Source organism: Pan troglodytes, chromosome 8 (assembly GCF_028858775.2).
Source record: "Pan troglodytes isolate AG18354 chromosome 8, NHGRI_mPanTro3-v2.0_pri, whole genome shotgun sequence".
NCBI lineage: Eukaryota > Metazoa > Chordata > Mammalia > Primates > Hominidae > Pan > Pan troglodytes.
This window is the reverse complement of record NC_072406.2, coordinates 75,804,285-75,822,823: the sequence shown is the minus strand read 5'-3', so window position 1 is coordinate 75,822,823 and position 18,539 is coordinate 75,804,285. Positions and strand designations below refer to the sequence as shown.

At 36.8% G+C, this 18,539-nt stretch overlaps 1 protein-coding gene across 1 annotated transcript in view; it reads right to left on the bottom strand.

Annotated features, from left to right (window-relative positions):
- The window catches only part of REEP3 (receptor accessory protein 3), a 105,326-nt gene that overhangs the window by 56,013 nt on the left and 30,774 nt on the right, over positions 1-18,539 (bottom strand). The window contains exon 2 of the mRNA XM_009458537.4: positions 4,015-4,087. Coding sequence (XP_009456812.2) covers positions 4,015-4,087 — 73 coding nt within the window. The remainder of the gene's footprint in view (positions 1-4,014; positions 4,088-18,539) is intronic.

Below are 18,539 nucleotides of genomic sequence, written 5' to 3'. Positions count from 1 at the left end.
TTACTGCAAAATTATGTACAGATAATTCCAGCTTTATTAATGAGTATTCTCTGAAAACAACTGTGCAAAGCTGTATGTATGCTCACTATGTAACTAAATACACACATATACATATATCTCAATACATATCATGTTTATAGTTTTCTCATCAGTTTGAATGCTAATGGATTATCTTCCATAGCCTAAATTATCTTCATACTTGATCTTAGCCAAAATGCCAAGAAGCAATTAAGTTATCTTTATAAAGTTGAATAAAAATTTCAGGGTTAGACCATCCTTATCAATCCCCAATTTTTAATCTAGTAATGAAAATCTGAGTGTTGTATCAGGGGCAATAAAACACATAAATTCTTTTTTTTAAGTCTTTTTTTGTTGTTGTTTTTAAGTCTCTAAAAATTAATATTAACAAAGTTGATGCACATCATTTATAAATGCATTAATCTTTCTGATTTTTATTTTATTATTATTGTTAGTATTTTTTTTGAGACAGGGTTTCATTCTGTTGTCCAGGTTGGAGTGCAGTGGCGGGATCATGTCTCACTGTAGTCTCGATTCCCAGGCTCAGGTGATTCTCCCACCTCAGCCTTTCCAGTAGCTAGGACTACAGGCATATGCCACCATACCCGGCTAATTTTTTTATTTTTTGTAGAGACGGGGTTTTACCATGTTGGCCAGGCTGGTCTCAAACTCCTGGCCTCAAGTGATCCACCCGCCTTGGCCTCCCAAAGTGTTGAGATTACAGTTGTGAGCCACTGCACGTGGCCAAGCCTATTTTTTATTACAGTTTATTAACTATTTTTATATTTCTTATGCTATCCCTTTACCTTTGACGTTTATTTTAGGGATGGTATTTCTGTGCTTACTGATAATATTCTCAAGTTATTAGAGCTTCTCATCTAAACATTTAAAATTTGTACTTAGCTTTCTTTTCCTAAAAAAAAAAAAAAAAAGCAGATTTGGGAGAAAAGATTGGAGAATACCGTAAGCACAAATATATATACAATGCACACACACACACAGCAGCACACCAAATTATTATATATCCCGGGCTTCTGGAATGCTTTCTAGGTGAAATGGGCCCAATGTTGAGAGACATAATACCCTGTACTTCAACTGTACATTGAATTAGACTCAAAAAAAGATCTAATTTAATAACAATATAAAAAACATTCCAAATAGGGAAATGGTTCCCATTTATTAAGCACTGGCCAGAAGCAGATTCTTCAACTCATATTTTCATGGTGTTTGGAAATGATGGCCAACTCTTAATTTTATCTTTCAAAAGAGAATTCCAATTAAAATATTACACAGTAGGGCAGAGTGTTGTCTATGGAATTGTACAAGGCTGTAAAAGCACTACTGTGTTACTGTAAGTATATTAATAATACAATAATGAAAACAATAGGCAAAAGTACATTATTTGACAGTAATTTCATGTTACTGAATATAGCAATAAAAAATTTGGGAGTTGGGCACTGTGGCTCATGCCTATAATCCCAGTACTTTGAGAGGCTGAAGTAGGTGGATAACCTGAGGCCAGGAGTCCAAGATCAACCTGGGCAACATAGTAAGACTGTGTCTCTATAAAAAATAATAAAAAAAAAATTAGCTGGGCATGGTGGTGCACGTCTGTAGTCCCAGCTACTGAGAAGGCTGAGGTAGGAGGATCGCTTGAGCCCATGAGGTCCAGGCTACAGTGAACTATGATGGTGCCACTGCACTCCAGCTTGGGTGATAACAGCAAGACCCTGTCTCAAAAAAAAAAAAAAAAAAAAAAAAAATTCTGGGTTGTATTTCAGGTTTAGGGGCTTTTTTCATTTCTTTATTTCTAGTGATTAGTATTTCATTTTATAAAAGTATTAGTCGGCAGGGCACAGTGGCTCACGCCTGTAATCCCAGCACTTTGGGAGGCTGAGGCGGGTGGATCACGAGGTCGGGAGATCGAGACCATCCTGGCTAATATGGTGAAACCCCATCTCTATTAAAAATACAAAAAAATTAGCAGGGCGTGGTGGCGGGCGCCTGTAGTCCCAGCTACTTGGGAGGCTGAGGCAGGAGAATGGCGTGAACCCGGGAGGTGGAGCTTCCAGTGAGCCAAGATCGCGCCAGTGCACTCCGGCCTGGGTGACAGAGCAAGACTCCGTCTCAAAAAAAAAAAAAAAAAAAGGATTAGTCTATGACTTACTCGAAAAACAAAAGTGGTCCTGTACCACAGGCAGCTTGAGAAGCGCTGTTAACAGACACGCTGGCATCTAGAAACTAATGTATGCCAGCACTATAAAACAATACGCAAAGTATTTACTCCAACTTATATTAGAATATGAAGCTTCAAGCCATGTATAAAATGAATTTAAATTACCAGGACTTAATATGGTTCCATCTCTTAAGATTAATTTCACCAATCCTAGGTCCAAAAGACACATATAATAAAAGGATAGAAAAATTTGAGAGCCCAACTATGTAACTTATTTACCTCTGCCAGATGTATTCCACCATTTTGACTTATATTAATATATACTTCACTTCAGAAGTTAGTTTTATATACAAGAGAAAAAAATGACTGTAAAAGTTTAATAAAATGAGTTAGTTATAAAAGTTTCAGAGTCTGTCCCTTCCTCCCACCCCACAAAAACCCTGAAAATATAAAGAATCATGTTCTAATCTCTGTTCATTTGACCAATTGGATGACAAGACTATCATCCAAGATTCCTTACAAAGAACCACAGCTATATATCCCAAAGAATCAAACGCAGGTGCTCAAACAAATCCTTGTATGTGAATGTTTGTAGCAGTACCATTCATAATAGCCAAAAGATAGAACAATTAATATGTCTGTCAACAGATGAATGGATAAGCAAAATGTCATATATCCATACAGTAGAATGTTACTCAGCCATAAAAAGGAATATAACACATTCAAAATAAAATACAAAGATACATATGAACCTTAAAAACATTATGCTGAGTGAAAGGAGCCAGACACAAAAGGTCACATATTATATGATTCTATTTATATGAAATATCCAGGATAGGTAAATACATACAAACAGCAGGTTGGTGGTTGTCAGCAACTTGGGCACAGGGTTTTATTTGGGGTGATGAAAATATTTTGGAACTAGAAAGAGTTGTATTATATTGTATTATATATATGTATAATATTGTGAATGCATCAAATGCCTCTGAAATGGTTAATTTTATGTTATGTGAATGTCACCTCAATTTTAAAAAAAGAGGCATAGTTATTGATGTGCTGTTATCTCAGTATTGACTGCTTATCCTGTTGATTAACACCACCAATACAATATGCTTTTGCTATTCTCTAAAAATTCACTCCATCACATATACTAAACTATATCAGGATTTATAGGTGGGGAAGGCCATTTACTATTACACAGTATGAATAAAATGAGAAATGAGGAGAACTTCAGAAATCCTAAAAAATAAATGTTAGTGACAGAAAAAGAAAATTAGGGAATAGGGAAGAGGAAACTAAAAACAAAGAAATATTGAGGACTCATCGCAAATCAAAGCAAAATAATTACAAATGGAGTCTGATTCAAGAAGGAAAAAAGACTGCAGTTGTCAGTGGTGATGGAGTATCTGCATATTTATATAGATTAGAAAGTGATGAAACACCTACAGAAGAGGAAAAAAGCTTTGGGGCCAGAGAGATATTCTCAATGTACCTATAAATTTATAAGGCAAAAAGCCCGACAACTCCCCTCCCCAAGTCAAACAAACAAAAGTTCTCCAACCCCTTATTACACTGGAATTTATAGACTAAATCAAGACCTATTCAATTACTCATCTTGGGAACCATACACTTATTTTTATTGAAACTCCACTTTGGGGTTATCTTCAAAGATTTTAAAAAAGATTAGTTTTGTTACTTCACATTCATAACACCTTTTAACCCAAAACACTACTCCAGCCGTTTCTAAGAGAATAGCAGTTTTTTAGTGTGTATCATTAAAATATTAAACTCAGATTAATCACTCATAAAACTATACTTACATATTCCTTCACGTTTTTTGTTTTCACAGCTTTGTATGAATAATATGCAGGATAAAGCATTCCAAACACCAGCCTAAAAGTAAAAAAAATGAGAATACTGTTCAAACACAACAATGTTTTAAACAGCTCATAAAAATTTAACCTAATAAACAAATAACTGTAAATTTGTGTGTAAATTAAATCCGCTCAGAAAAAGTAAAAAAATATTTTTAATAAAAAGATAATTTAGCCAGGCGCAGTGGCTCACGCCTGTAATCCCAGCACTTTGGGAGGTCGAGGCAGGTGGATCACGAGGTCAGGAGATCAAGACCATCCAGGCTAACACAGTGAAACCCCATCTCTACTAAAAATACAAAAAAATTAGCCGGGCATGGCGGGTGTGCCTGTAGTCCCAGCTGCTGGGGAGGCTGAGGCAGGAGAATGGCGTGAACCCGGGGGACAGAGCTTGCAGTGAGCCAAGATCGTGCCACTGCACTCCAGCCTGGGTGACAGAGCAAGACTCTGTCTCAAAAAAAAAAAAAAAAAGATGATTTAAATATTTAGATAGCAATTTCATGAAAATAAAAACTTTATTTTTTGAAAAAATTGACCTCTAAAACTTTTTATCTCATTGCAAAAAATATTCTGTGGTTCCTTGAACAACATTTAGAAAATGTAGGAAATCACCAATAATAAAATAAAAATTGCTCCAACCCTGCCGGTCAGAGATAATCACAGGCAATATCTTATTGCACACAAATCCCACTATTTATCCACGTGTAGTATACCTAAGACATAAACATACACATACACAATTTGTGGTAATGAAAACTTGGTCCTTCACTCCACTAGTTAGAATCACTGGGTTCTAATTATGACAGAGTTGTAAGGCAATTCTTGATACATTAACTATAATATGCATTAAAATAACTTTAAGCATTTACAAGTTGATTTTAAATCACGAATAGGACTTAATTTAATGCCATTTGTAAAGATCACCAAATCCCAGGTCCAAGACATATGTACAAATGAATAATGAAAAGATAGACACAGAAATCTCATGACACAGTATACACAGTTTACAATGGATATTTTCACATAATATGGCACAGAAGTTTTTTGTCCTCAAATGTTATCCTACAGTATTTTTATTTATTAATTGACCAATTGATTGACATGGAGTGTTGCTCTGCCACCAAGGCCAGAGTGTAGTGGTGCGATCTCAGCTCACTGCAGCCTCTGTCTCCTGGGGACAAGCAATTCTCCTGCCTCAGGCTCCTGAGTAGCTGGGATTACAGGTGTGTGCCACTATGCCCGGCTAATTTTTTTTGTATTTTTAGTAGAGACAGGGTTCGCCATGTTGGCCAGGCTGGTCTCAAACTCCTTACCTCAAGTGATCCACCTGCCTTGGCCTCCCAAAGTGCTGGGATTATAGGCATGAGCCACCATGCCCTGCCAGTATTATTCTCAATGTCTGCATTGCATCACACATTGACGTTCCTTTACTTTATGTAAACAATTCCATGCTTACAACCTTTTGATTAATTTCTGAGGTTTTACTATTCTACACAACACTGTGAAAAACTTTGTCATCACTGATGTTCACTTCTTGGTTGTGATGTTGCTGCTTCAAGGGGTACACACATTTTTATCTATTACCAAAATGCCCTCCAGAAAGGCTGATCCATTTTACATTCGTATACATTGCCGATCATAGGTATCATCGTTAGGAAAAAAAAAATTGCAAGCTAAACAGAAGAAAAACAATAACCTTATAGCTATTTTAATGTGCATTTCTTTTTTTTTTTCTGAGACAGGGTCTCGCCGTCGCCCAGACTGGAGTGCAGTGGTGTGACATCGGCTCACTGCAGCCTCCGTCTCCCAGGTTCAAGCGATTCTCATGCCTCAGCCTCCTGAGTACCTGGGATTACAGGCATGTGCTACCATGTCTTGCCAATTTTTGTATTTTTAGTAGAGATGGGATTTCGCCATGTTGCCCAGGCTGGTCTCGAACTCCTGACCTCAAGCAATCTGCCTGCCTCAGCCTCCCAAAGTGCTAGGATTACAGGCACAAGCCACAGCATCTGGCCTAATGTGTGTTTCTGAATACCAGTAAATTTGAAATTTTTTCAAGTGCTTACTGGCCTTTTGATGAGTATACGATAACTTTGTCGATTTGTTTTCTGTTGTTTTAAGTAGCCATTTTTTGAGAATATTTTACAGAAAAGTTGGAAAGATAGTACAGATAGTTCCCATATACTACATACCCAGTTTCCCCTATTATTAACATCTTATATTGGCATGGTACACTTATTACAATTAATGTACCAGTGCTGATTTTTGTTTATGAATTAAACTTTATACTTTATTTAGGTTTCCTTAGTTTTTACCTAGTCTCCTTTCTCTATTCTAGGATAGCACATTACACTCAGCTACTCTCTTAGCTTTTTTGGCTGTAAATTTCTCAGACTTTGTTTTTTATCACCTTGACAGTTTTCAGGAGTGCTGGTTAAGTATGTTGTACGATGCTTCTCTATTCACTCTAATCATGATTAGAGTGAGATATGGGTTTTCGGGAGGAAAACCACAGAGGTCAAATGCAATTCTTATCACATTATATCAAGGACACAGTCTATCAACGTGACTTATCACTGCTGTTAATCTTGACCACCATGCTGGAGTAGGACTTTGTCAGATTTTGCTGTTACTCTTTTTTGTCCACTTTTTAGTACTATATTATTTGGAAAGAAGTCACCATGCACAGCCCATGCTTGAGTGGGGAGTTATTCTCTACAAATAACAAATCATCCCTTTGTTCAGTGTATCCATGCTGTATACATTACCTGCCCTGTAGTCGCTTATTCTTAGCAGCTGTTTTGGTTATCAGATTAAAAAAATATAGTATATATAGGCTTTGGTGCTATCCGTGGTTTCAGGCATCCACCAGGAATCTCGGAACATATTCCCCTCTGATAAAGGGGGACTACTGTATCTCCTGCCCCATTCCTAGAATCAGCTATTTCTCCAAGGAGCCCCAGTTCCTTTTATTGGAGAACAGTATTTGAAGCCAAGATCTGGGAGCTAAGTGTGCTCATTGCTACTGGAATGTTGTTGATTCTAGGTCCTTCCTTGTCTATTTTATATGTTAATCAATATTTTTGTAGGTTATTATCTTTTGTTTTAATTTACAAATTTTACAGAAATGCATGCATACTGTATTAGTTTGCTAGGGCTACCCTGACAAAATACCACAGACTGGGTGGCTTCAACTACAGAAATTTGCTTTCTCACAGTCCTGGAGGCTAGAAGCCCAAGACCAAAACGTTGGCAGATTTGGTGTCTTCTGAGGCCTCTTTCCTTGGCTTGTAGCCTTCTAGCTGTGTCCTCACATAATGGCCCCTCAGTTTGTGTGTGTGGCCTAATCTCTTCTTAGAAGGAAGCCAATCATACTGGATTAAGGCCCTCTCTAAAGACCGTACTTGAACTTAATCACACCTTTAAATAACTTAACTCCAAATGCAGTCACATTCTGATGCGCAGGGGGTTAGGACTTCAATATATGAAGTTTGGGGAGACAGAATTCAGCCCATAACACATATATATTTGTGAACCTTTAGAGTAAATAAGTGTTTGCATTTACATAAGTCTTTCTTACACTGGAGCAAATATTTACATCTCTCCATATTTTTAGTTCATTTATAGTTAGTTTGTTTACCAATTGATTGACTGATTGCTGCAGAGGGCAGTACATGCCTGGTGGCTTCCTTATCCATCGGTTTGGGGCTTATGTCAACAAGTCACAGGAAGAATACGCTTCTCTTGCTGGGGATTTTATACTTACCAACTAGAAGCCACATCATTAACAATCTCTGCCTTAAGGCTAGGCGCAGTGGCTCATGCCTGTAATCCTAGCACCTTGGGAGGTTGAGGGGGATGGATTACCTGAGGTCAGGAGTTCGAGACCAGCTTGGCCAACATGGGGAAACCCTGTCTCTACTAAAAATACAAAAATTAGCAGGCATGGTGACGTGTGCCTGTAATCCCAGCTACCCAGGAGGCTGAGGTAGGAGAATCGCTGGAACCTGGGAGGTGGAGGCTGCAATGAGCCGAGATCGTGCCACTGGCACTCCAGCCTGGGCGACAGAGTAAGACTCCGTCTCTAAAAGAAAAAAAACAACTCTGCCTTATTTAACAATATTACCTGTGAAAGCGACTTCACTGAACTGCCAACCCCCAGGCTCTGGATACAGGATTTTTAGCTGTGCCACAAAGCTTGGGGCTTTTCAGTTTAACTTAGCACCCCACCACTCCTCCACCGCACAGGAGCTTTTCAGTTTAGAGACATCTAAGGAAACAACTAACTAGAGTGTAAACAAGAACACAATTCCCAGATCTGCTGTGTGTTCATCCACACTGCTGACACTAGATATAATCCCAAAGTTATGTTTTACATATTCAAGCTAATTATTTTAATTCACTTTATATTTCCCTTTAGAACTTGGATACAATCAAAGTATTATCTTCTGTATTCTCATACAATCTAGTATCATCAGATTTACATTCAATGTGGGATTCTTCATTTCTTTCACTGATGGGGCTTTGATACCTCCTTCCCCCAGTACAACATTCTTCCCATCTGTAACCTACTCCTGGTGGTTCTCCCTTGGTGAGAGTACATGCATCCATTCTCTTGTTTTATTTTCAAACTCATGGCCAATAATACATCTGGGCTCATGCCATCTCATCGGACTTACTGAATAGCTTCCCAACACATTCCTCTGTGCCCACTGTCAGATCAGTTTTTCTAATATACCTGCAGCACTGCCTCACTTAAAGACTTCACTAGCGGGCCTCCTCACCCCTTGCTGGCTAGCCCCTCTGGGGGTGGCATCAGAACATAATTTGAAAAGCACTGCCTCATATAAACCATCTGTTCCAACATGGTTTCCTCAATATGCCTCTTGTATTTCTACTTCAATCCAGGAGCGTCTGCTTCATGCCTGGATTGCCTCCCTCCCTATCTTTCTTCCTCTTCTTTCTTCCCGTTCTTTATTTTCTTCCTTAATTAAAACACATATTTTTCTTCAAGATCTACCCTTCCTCCATAAACTTCTAAATTACCGCTATTTTGCATTTTAGAAGAATTTGTCAGGACTAGTCATTTTCCATTTAACATATTCATTTTAGATTGCTTGACATATTTCTTAAATGTATGTAACTGGCTTCCAAAGCAGATCATTTTCTCTCACATACGAAGGATTTGGTGCTAGTTGATACTATACATATATGTGCTTTGCCTTTATTTTTTAACTTCTGTATTAAAGAGAATAAGTCAAACAAATAAACAGAATACCCTTAACACCTCTTTCTTGTAAGAGTAGAAAGTAGAAAACAATAATCATTTCATTTGGAACATGGGTAAGATTGAATGTTTTAGTGAATAGTGGGACCATTTTTAAGGACTGCTACTATTAATATAATTTATTACTGCTCCAATGTGAATATTACTGAGAATTTATTATTAATAACTGTAATATTTTCTAGGGTTTTGAGGGGCTTGTTTTCTTTAACACTGGGGTCTACTGTAGATGTCTGCAGCCTGGGAGGTTGGGCATAAAGCCAAAGCATGAGCACAGTGTGTAAAATCAAATAAAGTATATTTTACAGGGCCACCTACAAGATAAATGGAGGGCTTATAAAGGGAATATTTGCTACAAGTAAAATTCACTTACATTGAATATTGTTTCAGTTATAGAGACAAGAAGAAATAGTTACACCTTTCCTCTTTGCCTCATTTCCATCTAAAGAGGGGAAATTTTGTCAAAATAAGATACTGTTCACCCCGAGTAATGTAAAGTTGACTTTGGAAATGTACGAACGCTGGCTATGTTGAAAAATCTGCACCATTTTAAAAGATGAAAAATAAAACCACTTATGGGAATGCAGTAGTGGGAGATGGTCCTCATATCATTTTCAGATACGGAAAATACTTAAAACAGCTATTTTCTATACAGATATTCAGACACAATTCATCCTTAACCAAATAAGTCTGATATACATCTCTCAAATGCTTTAAGAAACCATTAAAAAGTATAAATAATGGTTTAATAACAAAACTGGTCAACAGTTAATTTACATTTAAACAGGTTACAAAGCACTAATATCAAGGATTTAATCTGTTTTTAATCTATTCTTCTTGTCATTCTTTTTAAAAAGTATTATGAAAAACAAAAATATGTAGAAATAGAATAGTATGAATATAATAAATCTCCATTACCTATTACCTAGTTTTAAGAATTATTAACAGTGAGCCCCCTTTTCCAGATTTTTTCTATATTTTTAAGAATCATTACTTGTAAACATAATTAACATTTTAAAAACAATATTTTAACACATCATTAGAAGATAATTTAAAACATAATTAACACCTTAGAGCATATAGAGATTTTTATCCTTCTGTTTCACTCAGTGCTACATTATCAGCATTTTCTTATGTCTTTAAATATTCTTTAAAAATATTATTTAACAACTACATGGTATAGTATTCCCTTATATGAATGAAAATCATTCAAATCCTTTCCTACCTGTTTTCTATTTTAACTAATGCTACGAACAATCTTTCTATGATTATTAACAACAGCAATTATTTATTGACATTTCATAAGAGCCACAATGTTAAGCACTTTACTTATATCACTTGATTTTCACAACAACAACTAGAGATGGGTGTTATTTTAAAACCAATTTTACAGATGCAAAGACTGAGGCTTAAAAAGGTAAGAAACTAACCCAAGGTCATATAATTTGTAAGTCTGTCGGCTGCATTCAAAGCCAGGCACTCTTACTCCAGAATTCACACTTAAAACCTCTACTTCCTAATGATATTTTCCTAGAAGTGAAATAACGGGGTCAATTTTGAAGGTCCTCTGCCAACGTGCTCTTTAGAAGGGTAACACCTATACATATTACTACCAAGAATGTATGAAAATATCCATTTCAGGACTATTTAAAAAAATAAGAAAAAAGTCAACAGATGCATTAAGTAAAGTAAAAGAGTAGCTAACAGACATTCTGTTCGAAAAATGAATTGTATTTCTAAGGTAATAAGGTATGGATTAGAACAATTATGCAGTGTATAAATCACTACTAAAATGGAGAAAAATCCATAAATATCATAGTTAGTAGTGTTAATAATTAATTTCTGAACTAGCTATACTTTCCCCTGAAATTTTCTTTAGATTACAAATTCCCTCTCTAATATGACAAAATAATTTAAATTGTAGCTTGTTAAAAATAAATATAACAAATAATTTATTGCTGATAATCTACATATTACTTAAATGTAATATGACCACACTTATGCAAGAATTAGTTGGCCAAATTCCCATTATTTCATGGCTTTCAGAATCATGCTTCTAAACAACAACAAAAAAATTAATTACAGTGTACTATTAGACTAAGGGACTAAAAACAATTCAATGAGACTAGAGGTAAACTAAAATAGGATAGCTAATATTAAACAAACAAAATAAACTAGAGGATCAAAAATTGGAATGATGGAAGACATGTCCCAAGCTCATTAGAATAAATTAGTCACAATTCACACACACACACACACTATATACACTCTCAAAAATCAATACAAAATACAACACTCCAGCCTCTTTTTTAAAACTATTTTTTATTTTTTTTGAGACAGAGTCTTGCTCTGTCGCCCAGGCTGGAACGCAGTGGCATGATCTTGGCTCACTGCAACCTCCGCCTCCTGGGTTCAAGTGCCACCATGCCTGGCTAATTTTTGTATTTTTTTGTAGAGAGGGGGGTCTTGCCATGTTGGCCAGGCTGGGCTCAAACTCCTGGTCTCAAGCAATCTGTCTGCCTCGGCCTCCCAAAGTGCTGGGATTGCAGGTGTGAACCACTGTGCCTGGCCTCCAGCCTCTTATCGAAGAGTATAAACTCCATTAGTAATCCAGTTTATACTAGAGATACCATCTAAAACCCATGAAATTTACATAAGATGTGAAGTAAGGATGGCAAAGATGCAGAGGTAACTGTGCTACTCCTCCTTCTTGTGATCAAGTCAGAGATTGCTAGGCATTCCCTACATTTGTTTTTGCTGACCCTGGTCTCAGAATCCTTGTCAACACAGCACCATAACCTCACGCTAACCAAGGACAGGAGCTAGGTAAACCTATCTGTCATCTTTTGCCAACATTGTTGTAAATCTTTATTCCTCTAGGTGATGTTATTCTAACTTGATTACTAGGTTATATTCCTAAATTATTACACCTGTCTCCTTTGGGGGGAAAGTCATACTACATTCTTGATTTTTTTGAAGTATATTATAATAATCTGCTCTATAAAATCCATAAGAAGTAGAGAAATACGGCACTATTTTATTAGTCAGTATCCCTATATATGAAATTTCATATGAGAGATTTACTCTGAAATTTAGTACAATGCAATGCTTAGCTTTCTTTGAGAAATTGATGCCTTCCTTCCAACTGAAAAGAATTATATTATTCCTTGCTTCCCTCCATGGGTTGCCAGGAAACTCAGAATCAAATCTGTTGTTCTACTATATCAACACTTGTGGTCCTCAGAATTGGCATATTTATATTTGTACTCACCAAATTTTTATTTTCTTTGATTGCTATTTTCTAGTCTCAATTCTGTTATTTTTCTTTATAATTTAACATATCAATTTGGAAAAAAAATTCTCAAATCATTTGAAAGAACATAACAGAGCATAAATAGTTAAAATGTTGTAGTCAGTGTAATTAAGCACAAAATGCAGCTCTAAGGTGCCAGGCAAACCAAGAAAAGACTGGTCCCCAACCCTGCAACACGTCAAAATCACCTGGAGAGCTTCTTCTTTGTTGTTGATAAATTTAACATAGGTAATTAATTTAAACAATAGAATAAGGAAGAAAACGCTAAGCAAAAACCTCCCATTTTGAAACAGTGGCATTTCCCAAAGATAAGCATGGAAACAGTTTATTTGGTATCCAAACAGTAAAATAAGTTATACATATAAAATTTATTAAAGACAAAGGGAAATAGTCAAAAACTCATTATTTTCTAATTATATTTATTCCTAATTATTTTACATTTTACTATGCTCTTCAAGTTATATACATCTATTCTATCTGTATGGTGAAAATACTAGAAATACTAAGTGTGCTGTGTGCATTTCTTTCCAGCTCCACATTCAGTGAGGTCACGCTGCGAGCTTGAACTAGGCTATTGTAGGCAGTACTTTACATCACAGAAATTAGCAAATTGTATGAATCAGTCCTCTTTCCCTCAGTTGTCAAGCATTACCGGCACACCACTGCCTACATGGGTTTTAGCCAAGGGAAACTATAGTATGTTTTTATTGGGAGGACAATGGAACACTATACATACGGAGAATTCACAGAATTTAGTGAAATCAAAAAGGCAGCCCATTATAACAACCAAGTTTCCTGGCTTGACCCTGGGATCAAAAAACAAGCAAACAGAAAACAAAACAAAACAAAACAAAAACCCCACCAATTTTAAAAATGATTTCATGTAAAATTAAGAGAGAGGGCAAATTTTTCTGTCATTTATAATAGTTCACTCAAATTCTGTTTGAGTATTAGTTCTCTAATATTAATATAGACTGTAATGAATTTAAAAAATAGAATCATAGGCCAGGCATGGTGGCTCACGCCTGTAATCCCAGCACTTTGGGAGGCCAAGGTGGGCGGATCATTTGAGGTCAGGAGTTCGAGACCAGCCTGACCAACATGGTGAAACCCTGTTTCTACTGAAGATACAAAAAAAAAAAATTAGTCGGGCATGGTGGCCCGCGCCTGTAATCCCAGCTACTTGGGAGGCTGAGGCAGGAGAATCGCTTAAACCTGGGAAGCGGAGGTTGCAGTGAGCTCTGTTGCAGTGGGTGACAGAGCGACTCTGTCTCAAATAAATAAATAAATAAATAATAAAATAAAATCAGAATCTTAATCTCAATGAGGAATCCCAGAAATAGTTTATAAGAATGGTTTTCTGGTTTTTTTTTCAAGGTAGCATTTTTCCCCCAGAGGAAATATTTCTTAGGAACTTCATAAATAGATAAATGCAGTTAACAGGTTCCTAAGACAACTTATTTTCACTGATTGTAGAATCCTCTGATGAATTTTAAACCCTTGACAATTATTTGAAAACTGCCCCTTACAAATGGTTCAGTAGCTCCCAAACCTGTCTATGTAAAATAATCAACTGGGAAGGAGGATTTTTGGCAGTAGGGCTCAAGGATCTGAATTTCTAAATTCTGCATCTTCAACAAACCAATGTGTGACAATATTATGCTTAGTTTGGTGTTGGATTAAAACTGATTATGATTAAGCAATATGTTGTCAGTACAGTACGTTGGTTAACTGGATTTTTTAAAGTAATGTGAAAGTCATTATAGGTTATCTGGACTTTTGCCACGCTCTATCCTTCACTTAGATGCAAAAATAAATGTAAGACATCATGATAAAAGAAGAGAGAGCTACAAAGCGTAGACTAAATGGTTACAAGTAGTGCAAAGTCTACTGATAACCAAGGTACCTGTATATATTCTCCCTGTGATAAACTTCCTACATGAGTTTTTCTGCCACGGCAGCCATCAGGTAGCAAAGGTCATGCATGATCACTGCCAAAATAATATGTAATTTTTGTCTTACACAAATTTTAAGAAAAATACATTTGTTGCTAAAAATCTCTGTCAGTAGAGAATTCCCATTTAGTAAAACAATGGTTAAGTGACTAAACCTTAAAGAAAAATATGAAAATTCCATACAAGGAGAAAGAGTCAAACCCATGGGGAAAAAAACAACAACAGCCCCAAATCCTGAATTCTATAACCAAAGGTCCACGTTTAAAACCATGAAGGAGAGAAAAAGACAGTGGAAATTCCTTTGAAAGACTTTATGTTTTTCATAATACTCATCAAAAGCTATGAAACTTGGAATTTTCATGTTAGAGCTAAACTTAGCTAAATTGGAGCTACATTTCTAATTTTACTCCAGAGCCTATAATTTCTATTCTAAAAGGAAAGGTAAAGATGAAACTAGAGGGGAAAAAAAATCAAGCTACAGCAACTCAGACTCAAACTTCCTCATCTCCTCACTCTCTCCCCACTAGCCACGCCCCACTACAACCACAAGGGCCTACCATGTGGTAGACCCCAACAAAAAAATGTTCAGAAGAATGCTGAACTTGGAACAGAGTACACTGTAGAATCAAGGGCTACAAACCCTTGAAGCACTCCAGTAACTCAGCATCCTGTGGGTAGAGTACCACAGAATGGCTCATAGGGCTGAAAGAAGACAATGGTCCCTACAATCTACAGCACTCCACAGTTTTCCAGCTGCAATTTTTCCATCCTGATTGTCATTACACATAGAAAATTCATAGGCGAGGTAGGTGCTATTGTTCTAGTTCTACAGATGATAAAAGTAAGGCTTAGAGAGATTAATGATCTTATGAATTAAGCACCTAGCAAGTGTTAAAGCCAAAACATAGAACTCCTAATTTGAAGACCTGTGCTCTTTCCTCTATACCAAAACACTCTCCCCCAAAGAAAACCTGTATTTCATACAATGTATAGCTCATAGCAGATCCCCAATATTAACAGTTCAATGATGTCAATATTCCAAAGTTCTCTAAACAATTGTAATTCCACAGGCATACTACTGTCATATAAAAAAAGATATCTGAGACCCATTTTCTGATTGTATACTAAGTCTACATAAAGGAATATGCATGTCTTTAATCAACAATCATCACACCCTTTAATTCCTATCAAATGATTACTCATGATCTGACCAATTCCTGATTCCTGAGTAACTCTTGACTCAGAGGAGTTGTTTACTTTATTTAGCCCCTTAGCACAGGATGTGTAAAATTTGAACTTACCATTAGGCCCACTGACTTAAAGATAACGTGAAAGTTCAATTGCAATCTAAGGTTTTTTTTTTTTTTTGAGACGGAGTCTTGCTCTGTCACCCAGGCTGGAGTGCAGTGGCGCGATCTCCACTCACTGCAAGCTCCGCCTCCCGGGTTCACGCCATTCTCCTGCCTCAGCCTCCGCCTCCCAAGTAGCTGGGACTACAGGCGCCTGCCACCACGCCCAGCTAATTTTTTGTATTTTTAGTAGAGACGGGGTTTTACCGTGTTAGCCAGGATGGTCTCGATCTCCTGACCTTGTGATCCAACCGCCTCGGCCTCCCAAAGTGCTGGGATTACAAATAGGCGTGAGCCACTGCCCCCGGCCAATCTAAGTTTTAAAAAGCTTCTGGTGAAGAAAAAACATGTACAAACAATTGTGAAAACATTGCAAAAAATTTCCTCTCCTGAAATACATCTGTCTCTACAAATTAAAGGAGGATGAGTAAGGAAAGCCATAAACACAAATTCTACCCTATTCTGTGCAATTCATTCAGTATCACATGACCACAAAGTGAACTTCTCTAAACTGAACTCAGATATAAAATTCTGGCCAAGCCCTCCCATAGAACATTCATACCTAATGTACAGTCTAAGCTACAGTCACCTACAGGCACTTCACCAATGAGCATGAAAACGCTTCACCAGGTTAATTTAATATTTTGCTTTCAAACAATCTTTTAAGTCTCCATTAAACAATAACAGGTATCACTGACGGCATACTACATGTCAAGGCACTGTGTTTTTCTATCACTAGGGATACATCAGTGAACTTGCTATCGCTTTTTAATGAAAATTAAATTTGTGATGATTTGGAAACCAAAACATTCTATTTTCATATTTCTTAAACCACTTCCTTCATTCCATTTATTCAAATCACTCTAATACCTCCAGCATCTCCAACACAGTAATTTTTTCCCATGCCACTCCCTGTAGCTAGAACAATCTCGCTCTTCATGTTGTGAGCTCTCCCTCCTCTCAGAGCCACACTGCCTGTTTACTGTCTTTCATTAACGAGGCTTTAAAAAAAGGTTTGGCCTTCTTATTTTGTAAAGTAAGTGAACAATAACAGAAGTTACATTACAGAAGTAACAACCAGAACATAAAAATTAAGTCATTGTAAAAGCATTTGTGAGTATTCTCCATGTTCTCTTGAGATGGTCAACTGACAAAGACAATGTCTAAGTACTTTCTTACTACAAGAAAATCAGAGAGGTGGGAACTTTATTTCTATCTGGGACAACCTGACAGAAAAAGAAACAAACATGTGCCACAAGAACTACACTACCACCTAATTTAATTCTGACATCAGTAATTACAGCACAAAACCAGCAGACTGGCTGCTTGGCACTAGCAAGCCTCCTGTGTCTAATGAAACGTCACTCAAAGGCAGTCTGGGATGATCCTACTTGAGAAATGGTATAATCTCCACCAATCCTAACTTTACTACTTTTTTCCTCCCTAAAGAAACATATACAAGTGATTAAATGAAGGGCAGTCCATCTATCAACTGAAAAGAAGGGGTGTTAAAATTCCTCATCACGAGGGCACTGTTCTGCTAGGGAGAAAAAAGAGAAATGACAATAAGATGCAATGCTATTTGATTGGATTCTGTATTAAAAACAATAACCAGGTAGCTACATAAGGCACTACTTGGGCAACTTGGGTATTTTGTATATGAACTACTTTAGGTATTAATAGTTCATCAATGTTATATTTCTTTCTTTTTTTTTTGAGACGGAGTCTTGCTCTGTGGTCCAGGCTGGAGTGCAGGGGCAAAATCTCGGCTCACTGCAGGCTCCGCCTCCTGAGTTCATGCCATTCTCCTGCTTCAGCCTCCCGAGTAGCTGGAACTACAGGTATGTGCCACCACACCCAGCTTTTTTTTTTTTTTTTTTTTTTTGTATTTTTAGTAAAGACAGGGTTTCACCGTGTTAGCCAGGATGGTCTTGATCTCCTGACCTCGTGATCCACCTGCCTCGGCCTCCCAAAGTGCTGGGATTACAGGCGTGAGCCACTGTGCCCGGCCCCAGTGCTGTATTTCTTAAGTGATATTTGTCTTGTGACTATATAAGATAATGCCTTATTTAGGAGATATAATAATTAAGACAGAAATGCCATAATGTTGGCCACTTACTCTTTTAAAATAAAATTTTAATTTTAGAACAGTTTTGCAGAAAAAGTGTGAAGATAGTACAGATAGTTCCCATAAACTCCACAACTGATTTCTCTTATTCTTAAAATTTTACATTGGTATGACACATTTGCCACAATTAAGAAACTAATAATAATATATCGTTATTAATTGAAGTCCATACTTTATTCAAATTTGCCTGGTTTTTCCTAAGGTCTCATTTCTTTTCCAGGATCCCATCTGGGATCCCATCCATTTACCATATCATGTTTACTCATCATGTTTCCCCAAGCTCTTCACTAAGTTTCTCAAGCCTGAGTTTTGATAGCCTTGATAGTTTTGAGGAGTGCTACTTAAGTATTTTTTAGAATGTCCCTCAATTAGGGACATTTGTCTGAAATTTTTCTCAAGATTAGACTCAGGACATGGGTTTTTGGGAGTAATATCACAAAGA